Below are 25326 nucleotides of genomic sequence, written 5' to 3'. Positions count from 1 at the left end.
GCCTTTCGAGGAGTGTTGAATGAACAAGCCAATGCCGTAAATAACTATCAAAGACATTTTACTGGACCTAATTCGAATACATACAATCCTGGCTGGAAAAATCATCCAAACTTTAGTTGGAGGAATGGACAAACGGCTACCCCTCCAGGTTTCTTCAATCAAAATCCAAATCAAGTGAAACCTCAAGAGGAACCGGTTCAAAATCCTATACAAGAGCTGGCTCAGGTAATGCGGGGAATTACAGATTTTATGCAAAAGATAGATTCTCGTATGACGGTTATAGAAAAGGGGATGCTTCCTGCACAACCTCTCCCCAATCCTAAACCGCAGTACGAGAATAATGATCCCAGCTCTTCAAATCAGATGGGGCATGCTAAATCCATCACCACTCTTAGGAGTGGGAAGATCATTGATAAAACTCTTCCGGTTAGGCCCGAAAAGCCTCAAGAACCAAAAGAGGACAACAATGATGGATCCAGTGATGCCCCACAAAAAGTAGAACCGGAACTTCTAGAGAAGCCAGTTGCTCCATTCCCCCAACGGTTGGTTTCACCAAAACCTCTCTCTAACTCTCAGGATATCCTAGAGGTGTTGAAACAAGTGAAAGTCAACATTCCTCTACTTGATGTCGTTAAACAGATACCTTCATATGCCAAATTCCTGAAAGACTTATGCACGACCAAAAGACGAAAAATTATTCAAAAGAAAATCTTCTTGACTGAGAAAGTGAGTGCCATCCTGAAGCAAGACGTGCCACAGAAATTCAAGGATCCCGGTAGCCCAACCATATCATGTGTAATCGGGAACCATCGAATTGATCACGCACTTCTTGACTTAGGAGCGAGCGTCAATTTGATTCCCTACTCGGTATACAAACAGTTAGGTTTGGGTGAATTAAAACCCACCCTAACCACACTACAACTTGCTGATCGCTCTGTTCGTGTACCAAGAGGGATAATTGAGGATGTGTTAGTCCAGGTCGATAGATTTTACTACCCTGTAGACTTTATCATCCTGGACACCGAACCCATCAATAACATGAGCACTCAGATTCCAGTCATTCTTGGTCGCCCATTCCTTGCCACGTCAAATGCAATTATTAATTGCAGGAATGGTATCATGACTATGTCTTTTGGAAATTTGACATTGGAGTCAAACATTTTTTTCAATAACGGCAGCAACTCAGAGGATGATGACGATTTCCACGACATTAACATGATTGACTCTTTCGTGGAAGATACGACACCGCTGACCTTATCCTCCGACCATCTGGAGACGTGCCTGGCCCACTCCCATGATTTTGATGATGACATGATTAGGGAGACGTGCGCCTTGCTTGATACTGCACCGGTACTTGAAGTTACCGGTGGAGGCCACAATTTGAAGAATTACCATAAAACGATGTAGTGCTTCTACCGTCTAACCTCAAGCCGCCGAAGCTTGACCTAAATCCTTTGCCCTCTGATTTGAAATATGCCTATTTAGGTCAAGATGAGACATACCTGGTGGTGATCTCTGCCCACCTGGAGAAAGAACAGGAGAGTATGCTCATATCTACTCTCATTGAGCATAAAGGAGCCCTAGGATGGACGATAGCGGACCTCAAGGGAATCGATCCCTCGATTTGTACTCACCGCATATATCTTGAGGATAATGCAAAAACCGCTCGGCAACCACAACGTAGACTAAATCCAAACATGAAGGAAGTGGTTAAAGCCGAGGTTCTTAAACTATTGGACGTGGGTATTATATACCCTATATCTGATAGTCAATGGGTGAATCCAACTCAAGTGGTCCCTAAGAAGTCTGGAATCACCATCGTAGCCAATGTTAATAATGAACTCGTGCCAACTAGAGTCACTATTGGTTGGAGAATGTGCATTGACTACAGGAAGTTGAATACCGTCATGAGGAAAGACCACTTTTCTTTACCATTCATTGATCAGATCCTGGAAAGGTTAGCTGGTCATTCCTATTACAGTTTCCTTAACGGGTATTCGGGCTACAACCAGATAGAGATAGCCCCTGAAGACCAGGAAAAGACCACATTTACATGTCCCTACGGTACCTTTGCCTATCGAATGATGCCATTCGGACTATGTAATGCCCCTGCCACTTTTCAGCGATGTATGCTTAGTATTTTTTCTGACATGGTGGGGCAATATCTAGAGGTCTTCATGGACGATTTCTCTGTTTACGGTTCATCTTTCAGCAAGTGCTTGGAAAGTCTTAAATGTGTGCTGAAAAGATGTGAAGAAAAGAACTTGGTACTTAATTGGGAGAAGTGCCATTTCATGGTTCAGAAGGGAATTGTCCTTGGGCATATCATCTCGTCCAAGGGAATTGAGGTAGATAAGGCAAAAATCGATCTTATCTCTAACCTACCCCCACCCAAGAACATCAGAGACGTGCGATCCTTCTTAGGACACGCAGGATTTTACAGGCAATTCATAAAGGACTTTAGTCTCCTCTCTCGTCCTTTATGCACTCTTCTTCAAAAGGATGCTCTGTACGAGTGGACTGAGTAATGCCAGGAAGCTTTCACCAAGCTTAAGGGCACGTTAACCATTGCACCTATCATGCAGCCACCCGACTGGAGCCTTCCTTTTGAGCTTATGTGCGATGCTTCTGATTATGCTCTTGGAGCGGTCCTAGGCCAGAGAAAAGATAAGCGGTCCTTTCTCGATTCGGAACGCCTCGAGCCATCATTAGTGATGGGGGCTCACACTTTTGCAATAAACCATTTGAGAGCTTAATGAAGAAATACGGTATCTCTCATAAGGTGAGCACCCCATACCATTCACAGATAAGTGGACAAGCTGAGATTTCCAATAGGGAACTCAAACACATTTTGGAGAAAACGGTTAACCCAGATCGTAAGGATTGGTCAATCCGATTGACCGATGCCTTATGGGCATACCGTACTGCCTTTAAAACTCCTATTGGAATGTCTCCCTTTAGACTTGTCTATGGGAAGGCTTGTCACCTGCCTGTGGAGCTGGAGCATAAAGCGTACTGGGCGATCAAAAATCTTAATTTCAATCTGGACAATGCTGGCTCGCTACGCAAACTTCAATTGAATGAACTTGAAGAAATCCGGAATGATGCGTACGATAATTCGAGAATTTACAAGGACAAGATGAAAGCATTTCATGACCAACACATTTTGTGAAAATCATTCATGCCTGGTCAAAAGGTCCTTTTGTATAATTCTTGATTACATCTCTTTCCGGGTAAGCTTTGATCTCGTTGGACCGGCCCTTACATTGTTGTTACTGTTTTTCCTCATGGGGCCGTTAAGATAAGAGATCCCGACAATGGCAAGGAGTTTAAAGTCAATGGACATCGATTGAAACCATTTGTCGAGAAATTTGATTCAGAGGACATGTCCATGACCCTGAATACTCCTGTTTACCAGGATTGATCTCCTAGTCTGATGGAGGTATAAGTAGGTTTATCGCTTTCATAGGACTAGGGTAGTTGCTTTATTTGTCTGGCTGAAGATGGTAAACTTAGCGCTCCTGGGAGGCAGCCCAGCTCTTCACTTCATTTCGTTTTTATCATTAGTTAGTTCAATGTTTGTGGGTAACATTACTGCAAACCCTCACGAGACTACAACTCGTCCACTAGGGGTAACCTAGGGGTTTAAAGGCTTGTTGCATATGCTAAATGCAATCGAGAGCACCTACGAAAGTGGTATAGATAGGATTTTATTTTTGTTATTTTTGTGTTACCTTCTTTCTCGTGCTAACCGACGCCCATGCTGCGATCTTTTGGAAAGCTTCTTGATTCCTTCGTCCAGGTACTATCTTTTCATCACTCCTCTTATATTTTCGTTGTCCCATGTGCATTGCAAGCTTATTTTGTTTACATTGAGGACAATGTAGATTTTTGGTTGGGGGTGGGAGATTAGGTTTCCTAATCAGTGTTTTCTTGGTCTTGAGCAAAAGTTGTGAAAATTTTTAATTTTTCAGGATTTCTGATGAATTCGAAGTGATTTTGACAGCCATCTAGGGCACTTAGAATTTCAAGATGCGTGATGTTGGTACCTTATGACTCTTGGATTCAGTTATCTATTAAATTTCACAGCTAAGTTTGAATTGTTAATCCATTACCAGAATTTGTAAACATTGATTGAGACATGAATTCGCAGGACACATCTCGCGTACATATTAAGGTTTCAGTTCGATATTGAAGGATTAACTTGGTAATTACTAAACATGAAAGGAACCAACTTGGAAAATTGAATGGATTGGGCAAACAGTCTTTACCATAGGTTTGCTCCCTATAGGTGAGGATTCGATTCCCCATGGATGATATTTGAAAAAGAGTTGGGTGTACAATCTTTACCTTAGGTTTGCTCCCTATAGGTGAGGATTTGATCCCTCTTCTTAAGCATTACTTCTAATGAAAAAGTCAAAAATTAAAAGAATAAAAGATAATGTGTGAGGCAAGTTCTGGTTATCGTGAATTCTCTTATTGGTTACCAATGATATCCTTAGATAGAGAGGTGAATCTTAATGTTGACAAGTTGAGATTAGACTATACATCCATGGAATTCAATATTTAGAATTGTTCTAATTGATGGACTAATATTTTGAACTTAATTATGAAGTTACCGTGTACTTAAGTCTAGGAGAGGAAGTAATGCCAACATTCATGAATCTTAGAATTCGAGTATCTGAATTGTTTTTCATAAATCTCTTGAGTTTGTAGAAATTGTCCTGTAATTCTCAATTTATTTTTCGCATACCTTGCTCGGGACTAGCAAGATGCTGGTTGGGGGTTGTGTTGAGGGTCGAATATTGCATATCAGACCCTAGTTATTGCCAGGATTTACAAACATAGTACTGTTTATCGGCCTGATTTAATCATGTTTGTGATGCAGGGCGTATTTACGAGCCTGGACTGGGAAAAGGTACTAAAAGCATGGATTTAATGGTCTGAAATCACCAAGGCAAGCGACGGACCCCAGGACACCAAGATCGACGAATGTGCACGTCAGTGATTCAAGAAAATCGAGAAACTGAAGCTCAAGTGGCCCAAAGGACATCAAGAATGCAAGATCACAGGGTTCCCATCATCCGTTCAGCTCGAAAATTCATACATCAACCGAGGACCACAAATTAACCGTACATGTCAAATTTCACCCGTTCAATCCCTGTGCAAGTGTCCCAATAGACAGATCAGCCCATAAACCCTTGATTTGGGTCCCACCTGCTATCTGGATATGCTTAAAAATTGGTATCTACGCATTAATTGAGTTGACAAAACGGATGGATGGAGCGGATTTCTCACGAAGTCTTCATCGGACCTCATGTGCATCGCATGTGCACGGTACACAAGTGCACTAGCCGTGCACTGAACTTCTCCAAGTCGGTCAGCGCACGCTGACCGACTCTCTTCTCCAATTCAAGAACGGACACAGCGTCCTTGCGCCGTCCGTCGGTTCCATGCAGTGGGGCCCATTCCTCATCAAAATTATCAATCTGGCCCGTCCATTGTGTACAGAGGAGGGTTATTAACCTCACCTAGGTGGAATTTTTCTAGGAAGCAGTGTGTAGCGGATTTTGACCGTCGAAACTCAGGATGGACGGCGGAATACAATATCCAGTGGGCCACACAAGAACCTGCAAAAACCACTCGTCCCTGACTGGATTTTCACGAGGATTTCAATGGATGGTGTGGATTTCTCATAAAACATCACTATGGGGCCTACCGATCACGTCAACAGGTCTGCATGAACCTCACGCGCGTCCGGGAAATCCAGAGATTCGGGGGAGTTGTGGGCCACGATCATCAATCTTTTCGATGATCTGAACCATCTAAATGATAGAGAGGGAAGATTCATCCACTTCCACGCTGGTAGAATTGATTAGAAAATGAACAGCGGGTCGCACGAAGTCTCTGATTACTGGCTGCGTAAGCTGACCCGCGCCTCTTCTGCCGATTCCTTGCTGTGAAAGGGCTCTTCTGCACGCACCGACTCCAGTCGGGACTCCCTTCCACCGGCCTTCCTGCTATTAAAGAAAGAAAGAGATGTGAATCCAAAGGAGAAAAGAAAAATGGAAGAAGAGAAGGAAAGGCTAAAGAGGAGTGACGCTGCACGTGAGCTGGAGGTGTAGAGGAGCAGCCACGGCTGCTGGAGAGAAACAGTGGGATTGGCAGTGCATACAAGTGTCGGTCTTGGCTTTAAAAAAAAGGAGAGATCAGCGTGTGGAGTTGGGTGCTACTGCACATCAGGGAGAGTGAAAGAGAAACGGAGGGGAGCTGAGGAGGCAGCGAGGACTTGAGCCTGGTTTTCTTCGTTCTCCTTTATATCTCTTTTATTTCTTGAGGTTAGCCGCATCATGACGGGCTAATCCTCTTAGCTAGGGCTAAGAGGTGAAGCCTGTAGCGAGATGGGAAACACTATTTCCTACTTTTCATTTAAATTTATGAACTGAACTTGGTTTTGAGTTGATTATTAAAAGAATATTTTCTCAGTCTTTAATGGTCTGTTGTGACTGAAATTACAATGGGTTTGCAATGGCTTTGAATATCTCTTTTTCTCTTTTGATGTTTATGACGTCAGGAGGCCCTGTTGTTCACCATCGTCTCCTGGGCATGGTTGGATGATAGTACTCTTCCTAACTTTCATGTACTTTTGATTGGTTGGTAATTAGTTTAATCCTGTTATTTGCTTTGTCTCCTGGGCATGGTTAGATGATGGAATCCATTCTAATTCATATACCTTTCATCTCTTGAAAACCAGATCAAGTAAGTTCAGTTTGAATTCCATAATCCTTGATGCAGGCATAAGATCTCCCTGATCTCTACAAGTGGATCCTCTGAAACCCTAGTTTCCTTTCTTTGAATTCCTTAAAGTTTTAGATAATTATTCCATAATTATTTCCTAAATTCTATTTGGTTTAGATCACATCTTAGTCTAGTTCTATTTCTACCTAGTTTCAGGAAACGTACAAGTTTCAGTCCCTGTGGATTCGACCTCGGTCTTACCGAGTTTATTACTACATCACAACCCTGCACTTGGGGTGTGAAAATCAACCTCCACAAGAGGTTCTCAAGGTCATTTCGGACCTCCAGCGGCATGGAGAGGCAAATGGAACACTGAACTGATTTCAGACGATATGTCTTCGTCAACGGCGACAAGATAACCTAAAGCAAGGATAGAAATGAGATACAACAACTCCAAGACTATTCTAAGCTCCATCACAGATTAGGGTTAGGTTAACTTACCCAAAGATGAACTCAGAATCATCAGAATAACGATTCAAAGTGAAGGTTCAAGAATGAAGAAGAACAGGAAAGAATCTAAGATGATTCACCAACTTCTCTCTCACTTTCTCTCTCTTTTCCACTCTCTTTCTAAGGTAGGGTTAGAAAATTCGTATGGAAAAGAGAGCTAGGGTTTTAAGGACTATAAATAGGCCTAAAGTTGATGAAAATAACCCCAGGGCCAAGGTATACTTAGGGTATAACCAAAACCGGCTTCTCACGATCCAACGAAGCACTTCCGGTGGGCTTATTACCACGAAAGGTCGGACTTAAGCTCTTTGACCATGGATCTAGGTCAAGCTGAGTTTTCGTACCAACCGGATCTTCAGATCAGCCGTGGCGGACCACACTCAAATCAACGGTCACTGAATCTCGATCAGGTCCATAAGCACAAGGACATGCCTGGGCCACCTTCCGTGATCAGAGGGTAAAATTGGGTCAGAATCCAACGGTCAAATTGCTTAAAATCGTCGTGCAAGCGACACGACTCAGATTTCATAAAAGCTTAATAAATTTCCAACCGTTCTCACACTCTTCACTTTGAACTCAAACAAATCGACCCAGGACATCTCATGGACTTGATTTTCGAGGTGATGGTCAAGCCCAACATGGTGACCGCAACAGCCTGAGATCATCGCTATCGGACTTTCGACGCCCGGTCCAGGTCCGATCCAGGACTTCCAAAAATTTCCCAGAACAACTGGATTTAGCGATGGATCCCAGATTTCAGAGTAACATAGCGCTAACTAATCTACAAGTTTTGAGTCATGTAGATACAATTTAAAGTGATTGATGCAGATTTCACAAGCAATCGAGTGTAGTGCTAATTACCTCAAAAACAACTACTAAGGAAAGATTAGCACAAAATTTTCCGGGTCATTACACAACCCTTTAAATAGGGGTGTCAAGCAATGGGAGGGAAATTAGAAGCAAACTATAACTAAAGCTCCTAGAAATTTGTAACTTACTATAAATAGTAAATTTACTTTTTATAGTAAGTTTCCCATGTGGATTAATCACGTTATTCTTCTAATTATTTTAAGCACTTTTCATGTTGGACACAACTCCTAAAGCCCAACGGATGAAGAGTTATAATCAAACTAAAACTTACTATAAATAGTAAAAACAGAATTAAACGTGGAATTCGGCCTTCGATATGATGGAATCTTGCAAATTCGGCGTGGGCAACCCGGCATAGCAGGGTTGGTTGGCTAAAGTAGATGTCCGACCCAAAATCATATATGGTGCGTTGAGTAACTCATTCCAGTTTGTGAGATATGCCTGTTTTAATGTTCTGACGGTCTTGATGACTTCTGCCTCTGATCGGGCCTTCTCTAATCCATCTTAGACATGAAAGTGTCCGAGACCCGCTCTACATCAGGTGGGCCCCACAGCAAGTGTGATAACCCAGGTAACACTTCACCTAAGGTTGTGAACATGCTACAGAGTTTAGTGCATTTCACTTCCAGTGGAATTGGTTTAGCTAAACACAACTGAATCCAAATCCACATTGATTTAGAGACCTAAATGGGTGGCATGGGTGCCGTTGATGGGTCAGTTGGCTAGAAATTTCCAATAGACTTGGGCTCAAAAGCCTAATAAATTAGTGAAAAAACTGGGCCCATATCCAGTCTCAAGTCCCATTCCTTGGACTCAGATTCTGTAGTGACCACGGACTGGAGTAAGCCATCCATAGCCTTCAGCTATGGATTGGGTTTGGTTGGGTTGGGCTGAAGCTTGGATGAATTTTTTAAGTGGGTCTAGTTTCAATGATGATGATGGACGATTCCAATCATCATATCGTCTCTGCAGGTGGGCTTGGAAAACACAAATATCACTAAACTTTTGTGGCCTCGAGAAGTTTTAATGGTAGGTGTTCTATCACAATTGTTTCCTGTGGTGTGGTCCACATGAGATTTGAATCTTCTTCATTTTTGGGCTCATGCCCTAAAATGATATGGAAAAACAATAGAGGGTACAAAACACATACATCACAGTGGGCCCCACAAATCACAGATCTATGATCCCACTAAAAGGTCACATTGATTTAGCGCTTGCAGCTGCAACTGTCATAAAATGTACTTTTGCCCATTGAATGTCTACCCCATTTTTGTTCCCCAGCCAACCAATAAGATGTTTGAAATGATATGATCCAGGCCAACCAAATGGAAGCGGATTGTGTAGTGAGGAGCTCGCCACGATATACCACGTGTGGATGCTCTGTGGGGCCACCATGAGGTATGTATTTTATCTACCCATTTTTCTAACTAATTTTAAGATTTGAACCCATAATTGAACTATATCCAAAGCTCGAGTGGACGACACCACAAGAAAGGAATTCAACGCCCGCTGTTGAAAACTTCTTAGAACTATAAAAGCTTTGGGTAAGCTGGTTTTCCCTTCATCCATCTTATGAGCAGGTTGGATGACAAACAAACATCACTGTGGGCCCTAAAAAAGTTTCAACCGTGGATGTCATTATCCCCACTGTTTTTTATAGTGTGGACCACCTAAGTTTTCGATATGCTTCAATTTTGGGCTCATGCCATAAAATAGATGGACGGCGTGGATAGAATACCTACATCACGGTGGGCACTCCTCACTGCTCAATCCCCACCCAACCAATTGGACATGTTAAATCATATGATCAAAGCTTCCCACCGCTGGGATTATTAGGCCACAGGTTTCATTAGGCTTCCAATCCATGGTGGGCCCACAAAATGAACTTCTTAGATTGAAGGGTATATGTTCTGTATATAATCTGATGGGACCCACAGGTGATGGTTGTTTGCTAGCTGCAACCCCCAAGGGTCGCAACGTAGGAAAAGGGGGGAGAGAGAGATTCAGGCTCCAGCGAATGGTAGGAATCGTTGGATGGTCGGATTCGATTTGGGAAGGGGAATGAGAAGAAGATGAAAAGGAAAAACCGAAAAGGGGATCCAGTCCTTGGATTTGAGAAGGAGAATGAGAAGAAGAGGAAAGGGGAAAATGGAGAAGGGTAAGCATCCGGTAGGCTGGTCTTGTTGACTGCTAGATTAGGGATTTTTTAAACCATTGCAATTTATATGATACTGAGTCGAGTCGAGTTCGAGCCAAGTCGAGCCTGAGTCAAGTCAATTGTTTCGAGTCGAGTCGAGTTGAGTGACTTGGTGCTCGAAATCGACTCATTTTCTGACTCGAGCTCCCTAGTGTGACTCGACTCAACCCGTCCCAGTGAGTCGATGTGAGTTTTTTCGAGTCGAGTCGATTGAGTTTCTCGAGCTGACTCGACTCATGACTAGGTCTACGCAGGAGAATAGAAAAACCAAATGACGACAATGGTTGACTTCCTGGTAGTAGACTGTCCCTCTGTTTACAACATCATTCTTGGCTGACCATCTCTCAATGGTATGAGGATGGTAGTCTCAACCTACCACCTCATGATGAAGTTCCCCACCGACCACGGCGTCGGGCGAGTTAGAGGTGACCAGCACAAAGCCCGCTAGTGCTATTCTATGGCATTGAGGGCAGGAGCGCGACATAATGCAGTTGCCGTCACAACCTTGGATCCACGAGACGAGTCCCTCGAAAGAGGATACTCGATGGAAGAGCTAACGACCGTACCTCTCTATGAGAACGACCCATCCTGAATTGTGCAGTTCGGCTTGCTATTGGCTCCAGGACTGCGAGATAAAATTATCGACCTGTTGAAGTGGTACGCTGATGTCTTCGCATGGTTCCACTGAGATATGCCCGACATCAGGCCAGAAATCATGGTCCATAGATTGATCGTGGACCCTGACCATCGACCTGTGAGGTAGAAGCGGCGAGCGTTTTAGCCAAAACGATATGCATCATTGGGGAATAGGTCGAGAAGCTCCTCGAGGCTGGGTTCAATGAATAAATCTACTATCCCGATTGGATCACAAATGTCGTACTGGTGAAGAAGTCCAACGGGCAGTGGAGGGTATGTGTCAACTACATGGACCTAAACAAAGCATGCCCCAATGATAGTTTTTCTCTCCCAAGGATTGACCAGCTGGGCACAAGCTGCTGAGCTTCACGGATGCTTACTCGGGCTACTACCAGATCGCCATGCACTAGCACGACGAGCAGAAGACGTCCTTCGTCACAGACATAAGGGACTCTACCGCTATAAAGTCATGCCCTTCGGATTGAAGAATGCTGGAGCCACATATCAACCGCTCGTAAATAAAATGTTTGCTAGGCAGATCGGGCATTCTATGGAAATCTACGTTGATGACATGTTGGTTAAGAACACCAAGGTAACAAACCATGCGACCGACCTCAAGGAAATGTTTGTCGTATAATGGAAGTATCAGATGGAGTTAAACTCGAATAAATGTGCCTTCAGTAAACTACTCCTCAGGATGGCTATGTAGGCCATCTCGGATGCTCGACCTCGTCCTCCTACTACATGTTTCATCTGATTCCAACCACTCAAACCTTATCGAAGAGATCTATTTGAGATCTTAGAAGATAACAGGGACACATTCGGGATACGATTCCCTTTACAATACGCACCTACTAAATAGAGAGATTGTCATCTACGACACCGCACCTTTTAGTTATAAATAAGAGCATATCCAATGGTGAAAGATACACACAAATCACACAAAAAAAAACCTATGTTCTACTAGACCTAGCTTGCCTATCTGACATTGGCATCGGAGGGTCCCCTGTTGCAAACAGGGTCTCCATTTCTATCATCTCTTGCAGGTACCCAGTGGTCTAAGGAGGACGTCCAGATTTCTGCATCAACAGATGTTTCTCTACCAACTGTTTTCTTTAGTGTGGCCCTTAGGCCTAATGTGGGATTACATGTTTATGGTTAGAGTGGATCTCACATACTCATCATGATGGGCCCTATAAAAATTCAAGGGTGACTGAACCATCATGATCCATATTTGATTCAGGTGGGGCCACACCTAAGGAAATAGTTTTCAGAGAGATGTCCAACCTTGATTTTATAGGGCTTTTTTGTGATGATTATTTGGAATCCACTCAATCTGTTAAATGCATCACAAAAATTTAGGCCTGAACCTAAAGGCTCATTCGAGATTCAGGTGGGCTACACCAAGGGAAAGAGTTTAGAGGATGAGGGATGTCCTGGACCCCATTTTCAATTGTTTTAGTCTACCTAAATCATAAATGGGGCTAATGTTTTAGGATATTAACTTAGCATGATAACAAATCTAGTTGCTAGGGTGGATTTCACATAAACATGATTGTATGGCCCATTCGAGCTGCCGACCCCTTTTCTTGCAAGAATAAAGTTCTTAAAAATTCTAACCTAAGGTACGCCATTGACAATTACTTAAATTAATGTTGTGGCTTATTGAAAACATCTTTGAAAACGGTACTAGAATGTAAAATTTTATATTATGTAGGTGGATTTTTGTAAAATTACCTTTTTCTTTTCTTTTTTACTTTTTTGAAAATTCAAGTTCATGCTCCTTGCACAAAATGGACGGGCTATGGCTAGCACATCAACTGTTTTCCACATTAAAAGTGGGTATTCACACCAAGACTAGGAGTTGAAAGTCTTGCCAATATCTTCAAATTCTATTTAAAAAGGGGGGCCTCATTTTTTGGGGCCTTGAAAGAGCATTAATAGATGCACATGACGTATGGATTTGATGTCCTGCATCCATCAACGCGGGCTCCACACTCAATTTGGAAGGTTCTTAATTGTGTGTGTCTCATCCCAACTATGCCAATATGGCAAACATTTGAGACATTGGGCTGTTAACCAGGTGGGGCATCTATATGACATATGCCCTATCTAAAAATTCATGTTAGCGCACTCATAAGGTACACCACACATGTACGTTTAAATAACTTTTATTTTTATTGAGTGATGTTGAATTTTCTTACTAATCATCCATTTTTCATCTACATGTGTGACTCACCTTATGGGTGATTAGTCTGATTTATGGGCCAGGGCATCTTCAATCATTGGTGAGGATTACCCAATGGGGGCAAATATAGACTGAATTATTAAATGGATGGGATTAGTTAGGATCCATTTGCACTCATACAGTAGCAAGCTTAGCCTAGTCCTAGCCCACCAATGATCAATAAGCTGACTATTGTTAAATGAGTAAGTTGGAACTGGGCCATGGAGATAAATGTCAAAATGGGGGAAAGTCCTCATTGAAAACTTTGGTTGGCCCTCCCTGGATGCAAATTGAGTGGTGAGGAGCTCACAACCCTCTCCAGCTACATACGGTTGCTAATAAAATCTCGCCACTTAATGAGCTTTTTCAACGTATATACAGGCTCTTTTCTAAGAAGTTTTTTAATAACCTACATTAATTTAATTAATTATCATTGGGCAGATTCGGTAAGAGATTTGTCAATCGGAAGTTGGGGTTCCGCCGTGTGAGCAATGAGTTGGTAGCTTGGGTGTGTCCCGCCATGATGTTTATATGAAATCCACCCTAACCATTAGGTGCATCACCCCATATTATGCCCATTGCCGAAAACTCTACCGCATCTATGATTCAAGTGGACCACGTGATTAGAAATAGGGTACAAGTAATGCTCACCCTCAAAATTGTTTCCCTTGGTGTGGCCCATTTGGCTATTGTATAGGCCTGATTTTTGCGCCCCAAGCCTAGAGATTGGTTTGACATCTAACGGTTGGAGTAAATTTCTTATAATCATCACAGTGGGCCCCATAAAAAATAAAGAGTGGATGTATCTATTTTCTTTTTGCTTGGCCCACCTGAATAATGGATTAACCTTTTTTTCTTTTTTGAACCTAACATGGGAATACACACTTAGTGCTAATGGCCCACCTAAATAATGGATTAACCTGATTTTTTGGCGTTGAGACTAATTCGGGATTGCACCTAACGGGAAGAGTGGATTTCACATAGACATTATGGTGGGCTATCATCTCTCAGCTATTCTTAAATTTCAGCTTTAAAAAAAAAAAAAAAAAAAAAAAAAAAGGAAAAAAAAAAAGAAAAGAAAAGAAAACTCCAACTTTGATTTTATGAGGCCTGCCTTGAGGCCACTCAACATGTAATCCAATGTTAGGTTCAAGGACAAAAATTCAGTTTTGATCCAGGTAGGCCACACTAAATAAAACAATTGGGAGAGTCTACCCTCAGACGGTCAGGATTGGCGTGTGTGGGCTGTTTGTGTGAGGATAAGTTGTCACAACCTTATGAGTTTCGCAGATGAATGCCTTATTTTAGCTATGCATCTACACATGCATCTCAACAAACATGTGTGTGAAAGTACATCCATTCATTAGGCAGGGACCTCTGGTGATTGTGCCTTTGGCCTAAATGATCATGTCAATCCACCACCCATTCATCATGTGTACTGCCTAACTTCACCCTAGGACCTAAATATCAAGTCGTTCCAAAGCACAAGTAGGCCGTACCATAGGGAAGTTGGGGCCATCATTAATTTTATGGGCTTACACCAACAGTTAGACGACATCCAATCCATTTCATCTAATGCACCTCATTCACCGGATGTAGAATCACCCTAAATATCTTGTTGTTTCATAACTTAGGTGGGCCACACAATGTTAATATAGTTAATATGGGGTTTTAGGGATGAGCTCCGGTATAGGTAAACGACCGGAGTTCTACTTTTTTCCGACACGAATAAGCGCCGGTAAAATTTATTATGAACGCCGCTAAAAGTAGCTTTTGACACTTTTTCCTATGGAAAAGCGCCGTAAGATTTCTACACAAGCGCCGGTAAAAGACTTTGTATTGATTTTAGTGGCCATTATGCCAAATCCTCAATATGGCCTACACCTAGCACGAGTGACGTTAAAAGGCTGAAGTGCTTGTAGGCCTAAATTTAGGCACAATTGATTGCACCAAGGAAAAAAAGAAAAAAGTCAAAAAGTAGCATTCAACAAATTGATGCATGGAAAACAATCAATCCTTTGATCTCGTCCTTAAAAAGTCAAAAACTATCAAGGCAACAAATGTTGTAACTTTAATTCCATTACATCTATTGGCCCCACATTGATGCATGTGTTTTATCCACGCCTGTCCATCCATATGCACCCTTCACATGTGACATTCAAGTGTACAAGTAACCAATATCAATTGTGAATTTGGTAAATTAATTACAATTCTATGATCTACCAAATACCAGTTTTACTTTATTCAATATTTTTTTCATAGGAAGAATATGATCTACATAAAGATTGGATGGTAAATACCATAATATTTCCAGACATGCAATTATTATGCAATAACAGTGTTAATTCCATAAAATGCAATTTCATGCCATTTAATCCGGAGGACCAAACTGGGAAGCAAAGGTACTAACCCAAGGAAAATCAGAGTTAACAATAATACAACATTCAAGGACAAAAGGTAAGAGACTAACAAGCATAGAACCTTCCACTCAGATTGCAGTAAAGCATTAACAGCATGTTCTTCCTCTCTAAACGGAAATATATATTACCCACCTGCCAAAAGAAGTTTAGCAATGGAAAGAATTGAATTGAACAGATACTACAGAACTGCAATTCTAAGTATATTACCATGTGGTCAGCCAAATTGTCGCAGATATTAAGGCGCTTAATCTCTCTCTACTTGCTCAGCTCCTCAAATAGATCTGAGTCGTGGTCTATTTGCGGAGGTAGAATTCAAGCAAAAGAAATGAGGTTGGTTTTACATTTCTATCCCCTATTTTTTCCTCAATACAATGCAATCATACATTTCACTTCAAAATGGAAACCTGCAAAGATTTTGAGGTGCATTACTTTCAACAACCTAAAATCAGAAATACAACGTCAACAACGAATCAAAGATCTAAAAGAAATGGAGAAAAATACATATAAAAAGGAAAATTAAGAAAGACCTCTGCGGCATCAACGGTAGCAGCCCTGACAACAAGACCTTGGAAATGCCTCCTGTTGAGCCCCACACCTTGGAAATCCTACAAGAAATTTTTCTGATTTTCTGCGGTAGAATCTGGGAAGATCAAACAAAAAAAGAGGTTCTCAGAGAATCTAAGAGCCAGAAACCAAAAAAAAGTTTTCGACTCGAAAGCCGTCGACAACATCTGAAAGAGAGAGAACATGAATTTTCTGAAACAATAAATTTTCTGAATTGATAGTAGATAAGTCAGCAAAGGGGATGAAAATCAGGGACTTGATGATCAGCTTCTCAACACCGATCATATCAGATGCTTCCCCAAGCAAGTTAAATCTACATGACAAAAAAATCATAACCACAACCCTTGCTTACCTGGAAGACATTATATCAGAGTTTTTATTTAGTTTTCAAAAGTCTACTTTGTCGCGGGGTCCTGGGAGATGGAACAAAGTGTAAACATCTTATATTAAATGAGAATGTCAGATTTCTCGCAATAATACAAATAGAACCATCAATGTGAATTGATTGCACTCTACTGGATGTAAGAAGCATGAAAATCCATTGTGCGGCAGTTCTTGGTTAAGATCAAATGCATACGTGTGATAACAATAATCTATGTATGGCAAAATTTAAAGATAAAGGAAACTAATTCTTACAGCATGAAGATAATTGAAACTGTAATAACTTGCTGGTTCATGCTTCATATAGGTGGTGCTTGAACCATCCTTTTCAACCATCCAAAGCAAAGAATTTTCACCTACTAGACAAGTTCTAAATCATCCTCTGGTTGCCAAAAATTTTAGTTTACGACGTCTTTTATTTCTTGAGATGGTTTAACTCATCCTATCTAAGGTTATGTTGTCTAAATCATCCCTGATACAGAGGTTTCTCAGGCTCCTTCCTTTGTTGCTTCCGGAGGTCGATGACATCAGGGGTCTCCACACCAGTGGGAGTGCTGAATAAAAAATGAAGGATTTCAGTACTAAGAGTGTTATATAAATAGAACAGTTGCACATGGGATGGGTACACACCTCGAAAGACTGTCCACAGATTGAATGCCTGCCTCCAATTCCTCTTACTCCATCTGTTCTTCTTCTTCCTCCTCTTCTTCCTCCAAAGCACCTCAATGCTTGCTCCTATCAACAGGCTCTTCCTGATTTTGGAAGCAACACAAACTAACACATAAATTTGGGAAAGCAAATTGATAGAAAATATTGAGCGCAAGCTGATGACGCTGCAATGTTCTGCTCAGAAATAGTAGGACTAAAGCTGAATAAGCATTAACAAGTTGAACCTGAATAATGAATCGAAGTCTTCTATTGAATTTTTGGGAGAAGTAGAAAAGAGATGCGAAAATACCTCATAGTTGAGTTGTTCATGTTGTTGGACACCAAAAACATCTCCGTATAAAGGACGCCCATACTGTTTAGCACAAAATGGAATTTCAGGGGATAAACAGATACAGAAAGAAACATATCACATCTGATAGAAAACTATGGCATGTTAAGTACTCATGAAAGAAAAATTAACAACTCACTTCATCAATAGGAGGTTTACCCCATTCTCCAGGATGATAACCAAAGCTTGCTCCAGGAGGGATCGTAGCATTCAAGCCAGCAATTTTGAGATGCGGATAAGAAGGTGGAGGACCATATCTCTGATAAAAGATAATATATGTTAGTCCAATTAAAACTGGAAGGAAGAAAGTCGTCAAATAGAACATCTGCCAGTTATTTGCTCATCCCACCTGCATGTTGATAAGCCAGGGAGGAGGGGCACCATCTGGTATACCAAGAGCTTCTTTTAGTTCCTGTGACAAGACACCTGGCTTCATCTCCCTAAGCTTCACCTGTAAAACCAGAAAAGATAGTACTATGAATTGCTAATGATTCCAAGCTTGCAATCAGCAATTCCCAACCAGAATAAAGCTATTATCTACACTAGCATACTAAGATTTCACATGTTGCTGATACTGAAGGCAGAGAAAATACTAAAACCAGACGAAGTGAATTTTTAAGGCCCCTCTTGAAACTGACAATGTGCTGGCATTTTTCCATAATTGGTTACAAATAACCAGCCAACAAGCAACCCTTAGAAGCACAATCCAAACATGGCCACAAACAGAAACACAAAATCAGCACTACAACACAATTGGTGGCAATTCCATAGGAAACCATCTCAACTCCTTGTTGGCCAATAAAAAGAATCACTTAAAATTGGAGAAATTAGAAATTTTACTTGTCCCAGTTGATTTCCCTATGACCAATGGATTGACTTGGAGGAGGAGAAAATCTATGGATGACAAAATAAAATTTTGCTGAAATTTTCTAGTAGATAACACAAAGATAGCTGTGCAACTTACAGTTAATATATTGGAAATGAACATCCTACAATCATATCCCATAAAAACTAAAATTTAAAAAAACAAAAAAAAAAAAAAAGAACATATTTTTTTAGAACATCAATGCATCAAAAGTTACAAACGATAGTTGATTTCTACTTTCTAAAGAAGTTTCCACCCCTGAAACTCAGCCTACCACAAAGATTTATTGGGCCAACAAAGCAAACAAAAATGGAGTCCATTTGGCAGTCCCCAAATTCAGGTTTTAGCAGTTATGATGCATAGAAATGTCTCACTGTGACATGCTCAGAATTTTTAATAACAAATAGGAGAAGTGTCCTTTTTACATTTACATGAATACACAAGCAATGGAGATTAAATATGGATGCTTGATCCAGAATCAATTTTCAGTCCAGAGCATTGCAGGATCTTAATAGAAATTTCCAACCTTTAGAATGGGCAGATTATATTCTCTTTTTAAGCTTAAAATCTGATCAGTCCACACATGTAGATTTTCAGCTAAAACCAAACAAACATCTAAAATATAATTTTCTTAAGATTTGCTAATTTAACTTCACTTGCAGCAAGCTTTAATAAAAGGAAAATCAGGTAGTCGTGCCCTAGAGCCACTGATGATACACAACCTTTTCACGGTGTTGACAAACATCCTACAAGGATGTGAGATTAATGATAAGATACTATTGTCTTTGTTGTCTTTATGCTTGATATTGATGTGCAAATGAAAACAAGCAAACAGACATCCATCCATAAGTTAGCAACTACTAATATAAATAAATTTCATTTGTTTCACAGAATTTCATTTGTTTCTTTTAACAGAAAAATTGAGGAATTTTTGATGCTTATAGGAATCTTGGAAAATGCAGATTCCAAGGGTTGGAAAGGAGCAAAGGATTTGGAGATGGAGACTTGGGTGTCTTTTCACCATCCTGTATCAGGCAAATCTTGGTTTTGAACATAAAATTCACTTAAACATAGATAAAATATATTCACTTAACCTCAATGTGGCTGCCAGATGAATGAACCTAGCTGACTTTTGTGCCAGGTGATCTTCACAAATAGATCCTATCTGATTCACAGCTCAGATCTCCCACAACACACATAAAATTTATAAAAAGATTTAAGATACCTGCCGTAAGCATGTGAATTGTGTAACCTCCATCCCATCCATCAAAATTTCCCAGCCCAATCCCCAAGCCCCGAGAACCTATCAACATTTTAAAAAAATAAAAAAATAAAAAAAAAGAAGAAAAGAAAAAAGAAAAGAAAAGAAAAAAAAAGAAAAAAGAAAAGAAAAGAAAAGAGAAGGATTGTAACTGAGTTTGCTAATAAGACCGTTAACTATGCCAAAATTTCCAGGCCAACTAAGTACTCTTAAGCTTACAGTTATTATCTAATGTAACATGAGTACATGATACAATTCAAGTTGTATCTCAAGCTTCTCAATCATACTTAATTGATCTAGCCCAGATCATACTAAGAAAAGAGATAAAATCAACAACCAAAAAAAAAAAAAAAAAGTAAAGTAAATCAGTCAATTCGAATTTTAAAAAAAGGCCTACCGGACTTTCCCAATTGTCCTCCATGAAATGTATATCACAACATTCATTCACATTAATACTTGCTAAGCATGTTAGTTTCAGATAGTCAAGCCCAGAAGGTATGTAATAGAAAAAAATATTGATATGTACTAGATAACAGATTATACAGAAACCACGGATCCTAAGATTGAATCATATCTAATTAAAATGAGCACTCACTCAATAAAAAGCATATATCAAATAATGACCGGCTTGGAATTCCATGTTTTCAAGGTGAACTTTTCTTCTTTTTGATTAAAGAAACATTTCAGTCCTATAACAGAACTGGTGATATCATTATTTAAAAGTGTGGTGGTCATAGAAATAATACCTCCTCCTTATTCCCCCATCCATCGTAGGAGACATGATATCCATTTGGAGTGAGACCCTCGATGGTTGCATCATACCTGAAAACAAAGAAAAGGTACAACAAGTGAAAATTGATTCAACATGTAAAAGGAATAAAGCAATTTTCCTTTTTTTACACAGACCACTCCCCTTCTTCGCTCCAGACAGCTTGAACCTTTGTACCAACAGAAACCTCTCATATGTGATAGGATTGGGACAAGCATCAATTTTATTGTATTTTAGGCCCAAGTCTCCAATAATCTTCTTGGTTTCATAGAAAGACCTTGGTAAGGTTTCACCTTCAGGAAGTACATCCTTCAGCAATTCAAGTAACGTCGTGAATGACTTGTCGCTCCATCCACCAAATAACGAAAGAGAGCTTACTAAACTTATTGCAGCCTGGGTACAATTCCTTATCAGTGTTTTCTACTAATTTGAAAAATTGTTGTGCTTCAGTATTAAGTCTCTGTGTAGGTTTATATGTTGCATCACTCTCTTGATTATTCGGACCCGAAAAATCGAATGCATCATGTAACAATTCGTGCAGATCATCATTTGGATCCAGATTAGGCATAGAAAAGGACGTGGCTTCCCCATGAAAACGCCAGTGAGTGTAACTCGTATTGAATCCGTCACACACGATATGATCGTATGCTTCTTATCGAGATACCTAGAGGTTGTTATTGCAGTTCTTACATGGACATAGGATCCTCCCTCTATCACTTGTATTTGTAAATGCAAAGTCTAGGAATTCCTTAGCTCCACTTAAGTATGCATTACTTACCCTAAATCATTCAATGCAATTGGAGGACATATCAAACAATGCATCTTAACCATTGGGCTACAATAACTAGAAGGAGAAGTTACTGAGATACCTTGACAAATGAATCCAACTCTTATCCATCACTATGTTCCTCGGCTACTCCGACAAGTTAGTTGAAATACAACATGAGCTCGACAAAGCTTCTTAGGAGAGAGAAACTAAAATGGGTTTAAAAGAAATTTAAGGAAGAATACTAAAGAAACAAATTATAATGAAACAAGCACCATTATTGCTCACCCCACAAGCGACGACGATTTAGGCATGTAATAGAATCTCTAATGGTATCTTTAACTGACTAACAAAATCAATCACCCACAAGGTGTCCCGTATCGGTATCGGTTGGCGTAACAGTGTCCTCCAAAATCGATACGGATACGGGGGCATAACGGTGATACTGGGGCGTAACGGCCCATAACGGTGCAAATTTTTTTTTGCCAAAAAAATATGAAAAAATATAGATTAAATCCAAAATATTCTAAGCATTCCAAATATGCATTCATTTATAAATTGGAACATATTTATGGTGGTGTAACGGTCCACTCTTTGGTGAGAAGTTGTATCGGACTGTCTGATGAATTTATGAACCAGATAACCTGAATTTGACTACAAAATTCATATATTTAATTTTTTAATTACCTACTATCAATGAAAGATATATTAGAATGAATGTAAAATGAAAATATCTTACATTAGGTGTTTGTAATTATTTTTGAGGAATTTCTTGAACATACCTATGCAGTGTGCACGTGACTGTGATAGTGTGATTCCTGTCTATGACCTGTCATCCTCAAGTCAAGAATATTAAAAAAAAATAATTAGTAGTATCTGATATACTCCCTTGCAACTTGATTAAGGATTACTTGATTGGTTGTCAGGGGAGCTATTTTAAATACAAGTTCGGTAGTGTCAAATGTGTGCATGGCTTCTTGCAATAATACTGTTGTGAGTTGTCTGCTGCAAATACTTACCTTAACACAAATATATACTCAGAATCACAAGTCACCACCAAAATGAAAATCTGCTTTTTTGTGGTTGCTCGACCTCCACATCATCGTCATCGTCACCATCAGGCTGAGGCTGTCCAATAGGTATAAGTGCTGCATATCCATAATATCCAGTGCCAGAAGGAAATACTAGATCAACGAAACTAGATGATGACTGATCCTGACTAAGCAACGACTCTGACCCGGAGTAAGGATATCTACCAGTGCCCGTCGAATAGCCATACTGGTGCCCATACTCAGGCTGTTGAGAATCTTGAGATTGTGAGTGCGTCTGCTGTGATGAATAACTTGGATTTGGATCTCGATATCTATAATCATATGGATATTGATCGGGAGGGCTACTCCAACATGAATGTGATGGAACAGGCTCAGTATAACCATCATAATTCAATTGACCATAAGAATATCCATCATAATAACCAAGACCATGAGCCTGCTGATGTTCCGGACCTCCCGGACCTGGTGCACCACTAGATGTACCCACCTCCTGCTGGCTATATCGTGACTCGGTACACTTATAAGTCCGACCTCGTGTACCATCTTTTCGATGTTCATCGACATCATGATCTGTAGACAGCTGTATAGGGCGCTGAACAACACCAGAAGTGTCAGCACCAGGGGCAGGGGGGTCATCGTCATCATCCGACATGGTCACGCTACCATTGCTCGTACTCTTTTGTTGATCTTTAGCCATATCCGTACGTTGCATAAACGCTGCCCCTCTTACTGGGTCCAACACATCTGCACGACTCTCTTGTTGCGCTCTGCATATTTCTGGGTCATCAATTTCCAATTCTTCACTATCCTCTTCAATTTTCTTTTCCCTTGTTTCCAACCAATGTAGAAGTGGGTCATCCCCATCATAAATATTGTCCAAGTTTATTGGACAGTAGTCTCCGTCATTAGCAGCTGTAATACTTCTATGATGTCGTCGCATTCTTAGTTTTATATTGTAGTGCATGAAGACAAGTCTATCTAATGTTCTAGTCTGCAATCTATTCCTATTCTTTGAAGGAATTAGTGCAAAACAACTCCAATTCCTTTCGCAGCTAGAGGAAGATGTTGTCTGGCTCAAAACTTTTACTGCAATTTTTTTGAGAGCCTTCGTACTCTCTCCAAAATTAATCCACCATTCGGCCGGTTGCAATCTAGATACTGCATGCTGTGCAAGAGCATCTCCAAAGCTACCAAGGCGATTTCCAAATGTATCTAATTCATTCAATGCCTTTATTTGTAGATCTAAGTCAGGCTCTAATATCTTTATCACATTTTTTAGCCCAACATGAACTTCATCATCCGCAACAAATGATTGGGCATTTCTATACCTAGGATTTAGGTAATAACCTATTGCATGAAGATCGTGATGGAGTTGTTTTGTCCATCTCTTGTCGATCATCTTCCAATAAGTCTCCTAACTTCTACAATCATGTTGAATTGCAAACTTTGCCTTATCCATGGCATCATATAGGAAGCCCATGGTAGGTGCTTCATCGGATTCAACAAGACGGAGTACCCTCATTAGTGGCTCCATCACCTTTAGGATCGCCTTGACCTTCTTCCAATATTTGTTGTCCCGTATGGTGTTCGCAACTTCGACCGGTGTTCCTGATGTCTTCTTCCCATGTTTTGTGTTGAGCCATTCTCGGGAAGCGAACATCTCACTCAACTTTTCCCTATGCTGGAATAAACTCTCTAATGTTATAAAGTTTGTTGTGAATCTAGTTGCCGCAGGCCTCAACAACTCTCATCCTTTCGTAAACTTTCTTATTATTGCAACTACTTGATTATGGTTGTAAATAAACGTCGTCACTTCCCTTGCCCTTTCGACCATTTCCTTAATATTCTTCTTCTTCCCAATATCTTCCAATATAAGATCAATACAATGGGCAGCACATGGTGACTAAAAAAGATGTTTTCTCTTATCCATCAACATATGTCCTGCAAGCTTATATGTTGCTTCATTATCTGTCACAATCTGCACTATATTCTCCTCTCCAATCTCGTCCACAATTTTATTCATTAGTCCATTAATACAAGTAGAATTTTTTGTTGCCTCCGAGGCATCAATTGACTTGTGGTATATAGTTCCTAAGTGGCAGTATACCATGAAGTTGATCATGCTACGTCTGGTTGGGCCAGTCCAACCATCACACATGATTGTGCATCCTCTAGCTTGCCATACAGGTTTAAAGGTAGCCACGTATGCTTTCACATCCGCAAACTCTGCATCTGTCCATTTTTCCCTAATCTCCTTAGCCGTGGGAGCTTTTATTCCTTCACCTGCTTTTGCTGCTGCATCAATTACCACCTGCTAATATGGAGAATTGGCTGCGTTAGGAGGTATGTTGGCATGTATAAATAACTTTGCTGCTGCTTTACCTAATTTCTCAACGGAAGTTCTACTCCACATTTGTTTCATCTTCTTTTGTTTAGTTGATTCTTTCCTAAATAGGATTGGATCAATAGAGGGTCTCCTAGGCTCATTTACTTCTTCATCCAAACGTATAGGGGCATCACGTGAAGATGTCTGTCGTCGGCTCCCAAACATACGTCGTAACCCACCAAACCTACCCCCCCACCCCCTCTTGCAGAAGCAGTTGCACTTCCAGTTGCACTCCCACTCCCACTCCCACTCCTACTGCCCCCCCTGTATCACGCACTGACCCATGCGTGCCAAACATGCGGCGACGTTTTTCCTCTTCACGAGCTAGACGCAAGCTCTCTCTCCTAGCTATAGTAAATTCTCGATCTGAATCTTCGTCAGAATCAATAATATCTTTATCACGAATACCCATATATTCAGGGCCAAACACTTCCTGTCGAGCTGCATCCAAAATATCATCTTTCTTCATTTGTACAGCAGCACGTTTACCATTCGACTCATCCAGACTAGCTTGCATTAAAAGCATTATCTCTTTCGGTACCTACTACATGGCGCAACTTGACCCTTTCGATGTGCCAAATGTTGTTTGAGACGGGTAATTCCACCAGTCACTAGTTTATCACAATACTTGCACTTCATTTGGTGCCTAGTACCACCAACCCTCTCACAATGTTGTCATCCAATATC

The 25326-nt window shown here is 40.6% G+C and overlaps 1 protein-coding gene across 2 annotated transcripts; it reads right to left on the bottom strand.

Moving 5' to 3' along the window:
- Nucleotides 1–16562: 16562 nt before the first annotated feature.
- On the bottom strand, nucleotides 16563–20569 carry LOC131256201 (pre-mRNA-splicing factor sap145-like). 2 transcript variants are annotated; one of them, XM_058257220.1, is made up of 6 exons: nucleotides 20413–20569; nucleotides 17890–17991; nucleotides 17680–17799; nucleotides 17502–17564; nucleotides 17174–17295; nucleotides 16563–17097 (listed from the first exon to the last, which is right to left on the bottom strand). In XM_058257220.1, the coding sequence occupies exons 2-5, from the start codon at nucleotides 17974–17976 to the stop codon at nucleotides 17266–17268; spliced, it is 300 nt and encodes a 99-aa protein (XP_058113203.1). In that variant the 5' UTR covers nucleotides 17977–17991; nucleotides 20413–20569; the 3' UTR covers nucleotides 16563–17097; nucleotides 17174–17265. The 2 variants fall into 2 exon arrangements, with proteins under 2 accessions (XP_058113203.1, XP_058113202.1); XM_058257219.1 differs by lacking the exons at nucleotides 17680–17799; nucleotides 17890–17991; nucleotides 20413–20569 and having other exon boundaries at nucleotides 17502–17663.
- Nucleotides 20570–25326: the final 4757 nt, after the last annotated feature.

The sequence above is a fragment of the Magnolia sinica genome, chromosome 9 (genome assembly GCF_029962835.1).
Source record: "Magnolia sinica isolate HGM2019 chromosome 9, MsV1, whole genome shotgun sequence".
NCBI classification, from domain to species: domain Eukaryota; kingdom Viridiplantae; phylum Streptophyta; class Magnoliopsida; order Magnoliales; family Magnoliaceae; genus Magnolia; species Magnolia sinica.
Note: the sequence above shows the minus strand (reverse complement) of the source record. Positions and strands in the feature narration are given on the sequence as shown.

What these genes read in the sequence shown, in the direction of transcription:
- LOC131256201 (XM_058257219.1), bottom strand. Translation starts at nt 17,617, where the DNA reads ATGTTTCTTTCTGTATCTGTTTATCCCCTGAAATTCCATTTTGTGCTA. An exon ending in ATGAACAACTCAACTATGAG is followed by an intron (nt 17,296 to 17,501) that starts GTATTTTCGCAT and finishes TTCCAAAATCAG; the next exon opens with GAAGAGCCTGTTGATAGGAG. An exon ending in TCTGTGGACAGTCTTTCGAG is followed by an intron (nt 17,098 to 17,173) that starts GTGTGTACCCAT and finishes TTTTTTATTCAG; the next exon opens with CACTCCCACTGGTGTGGAGA.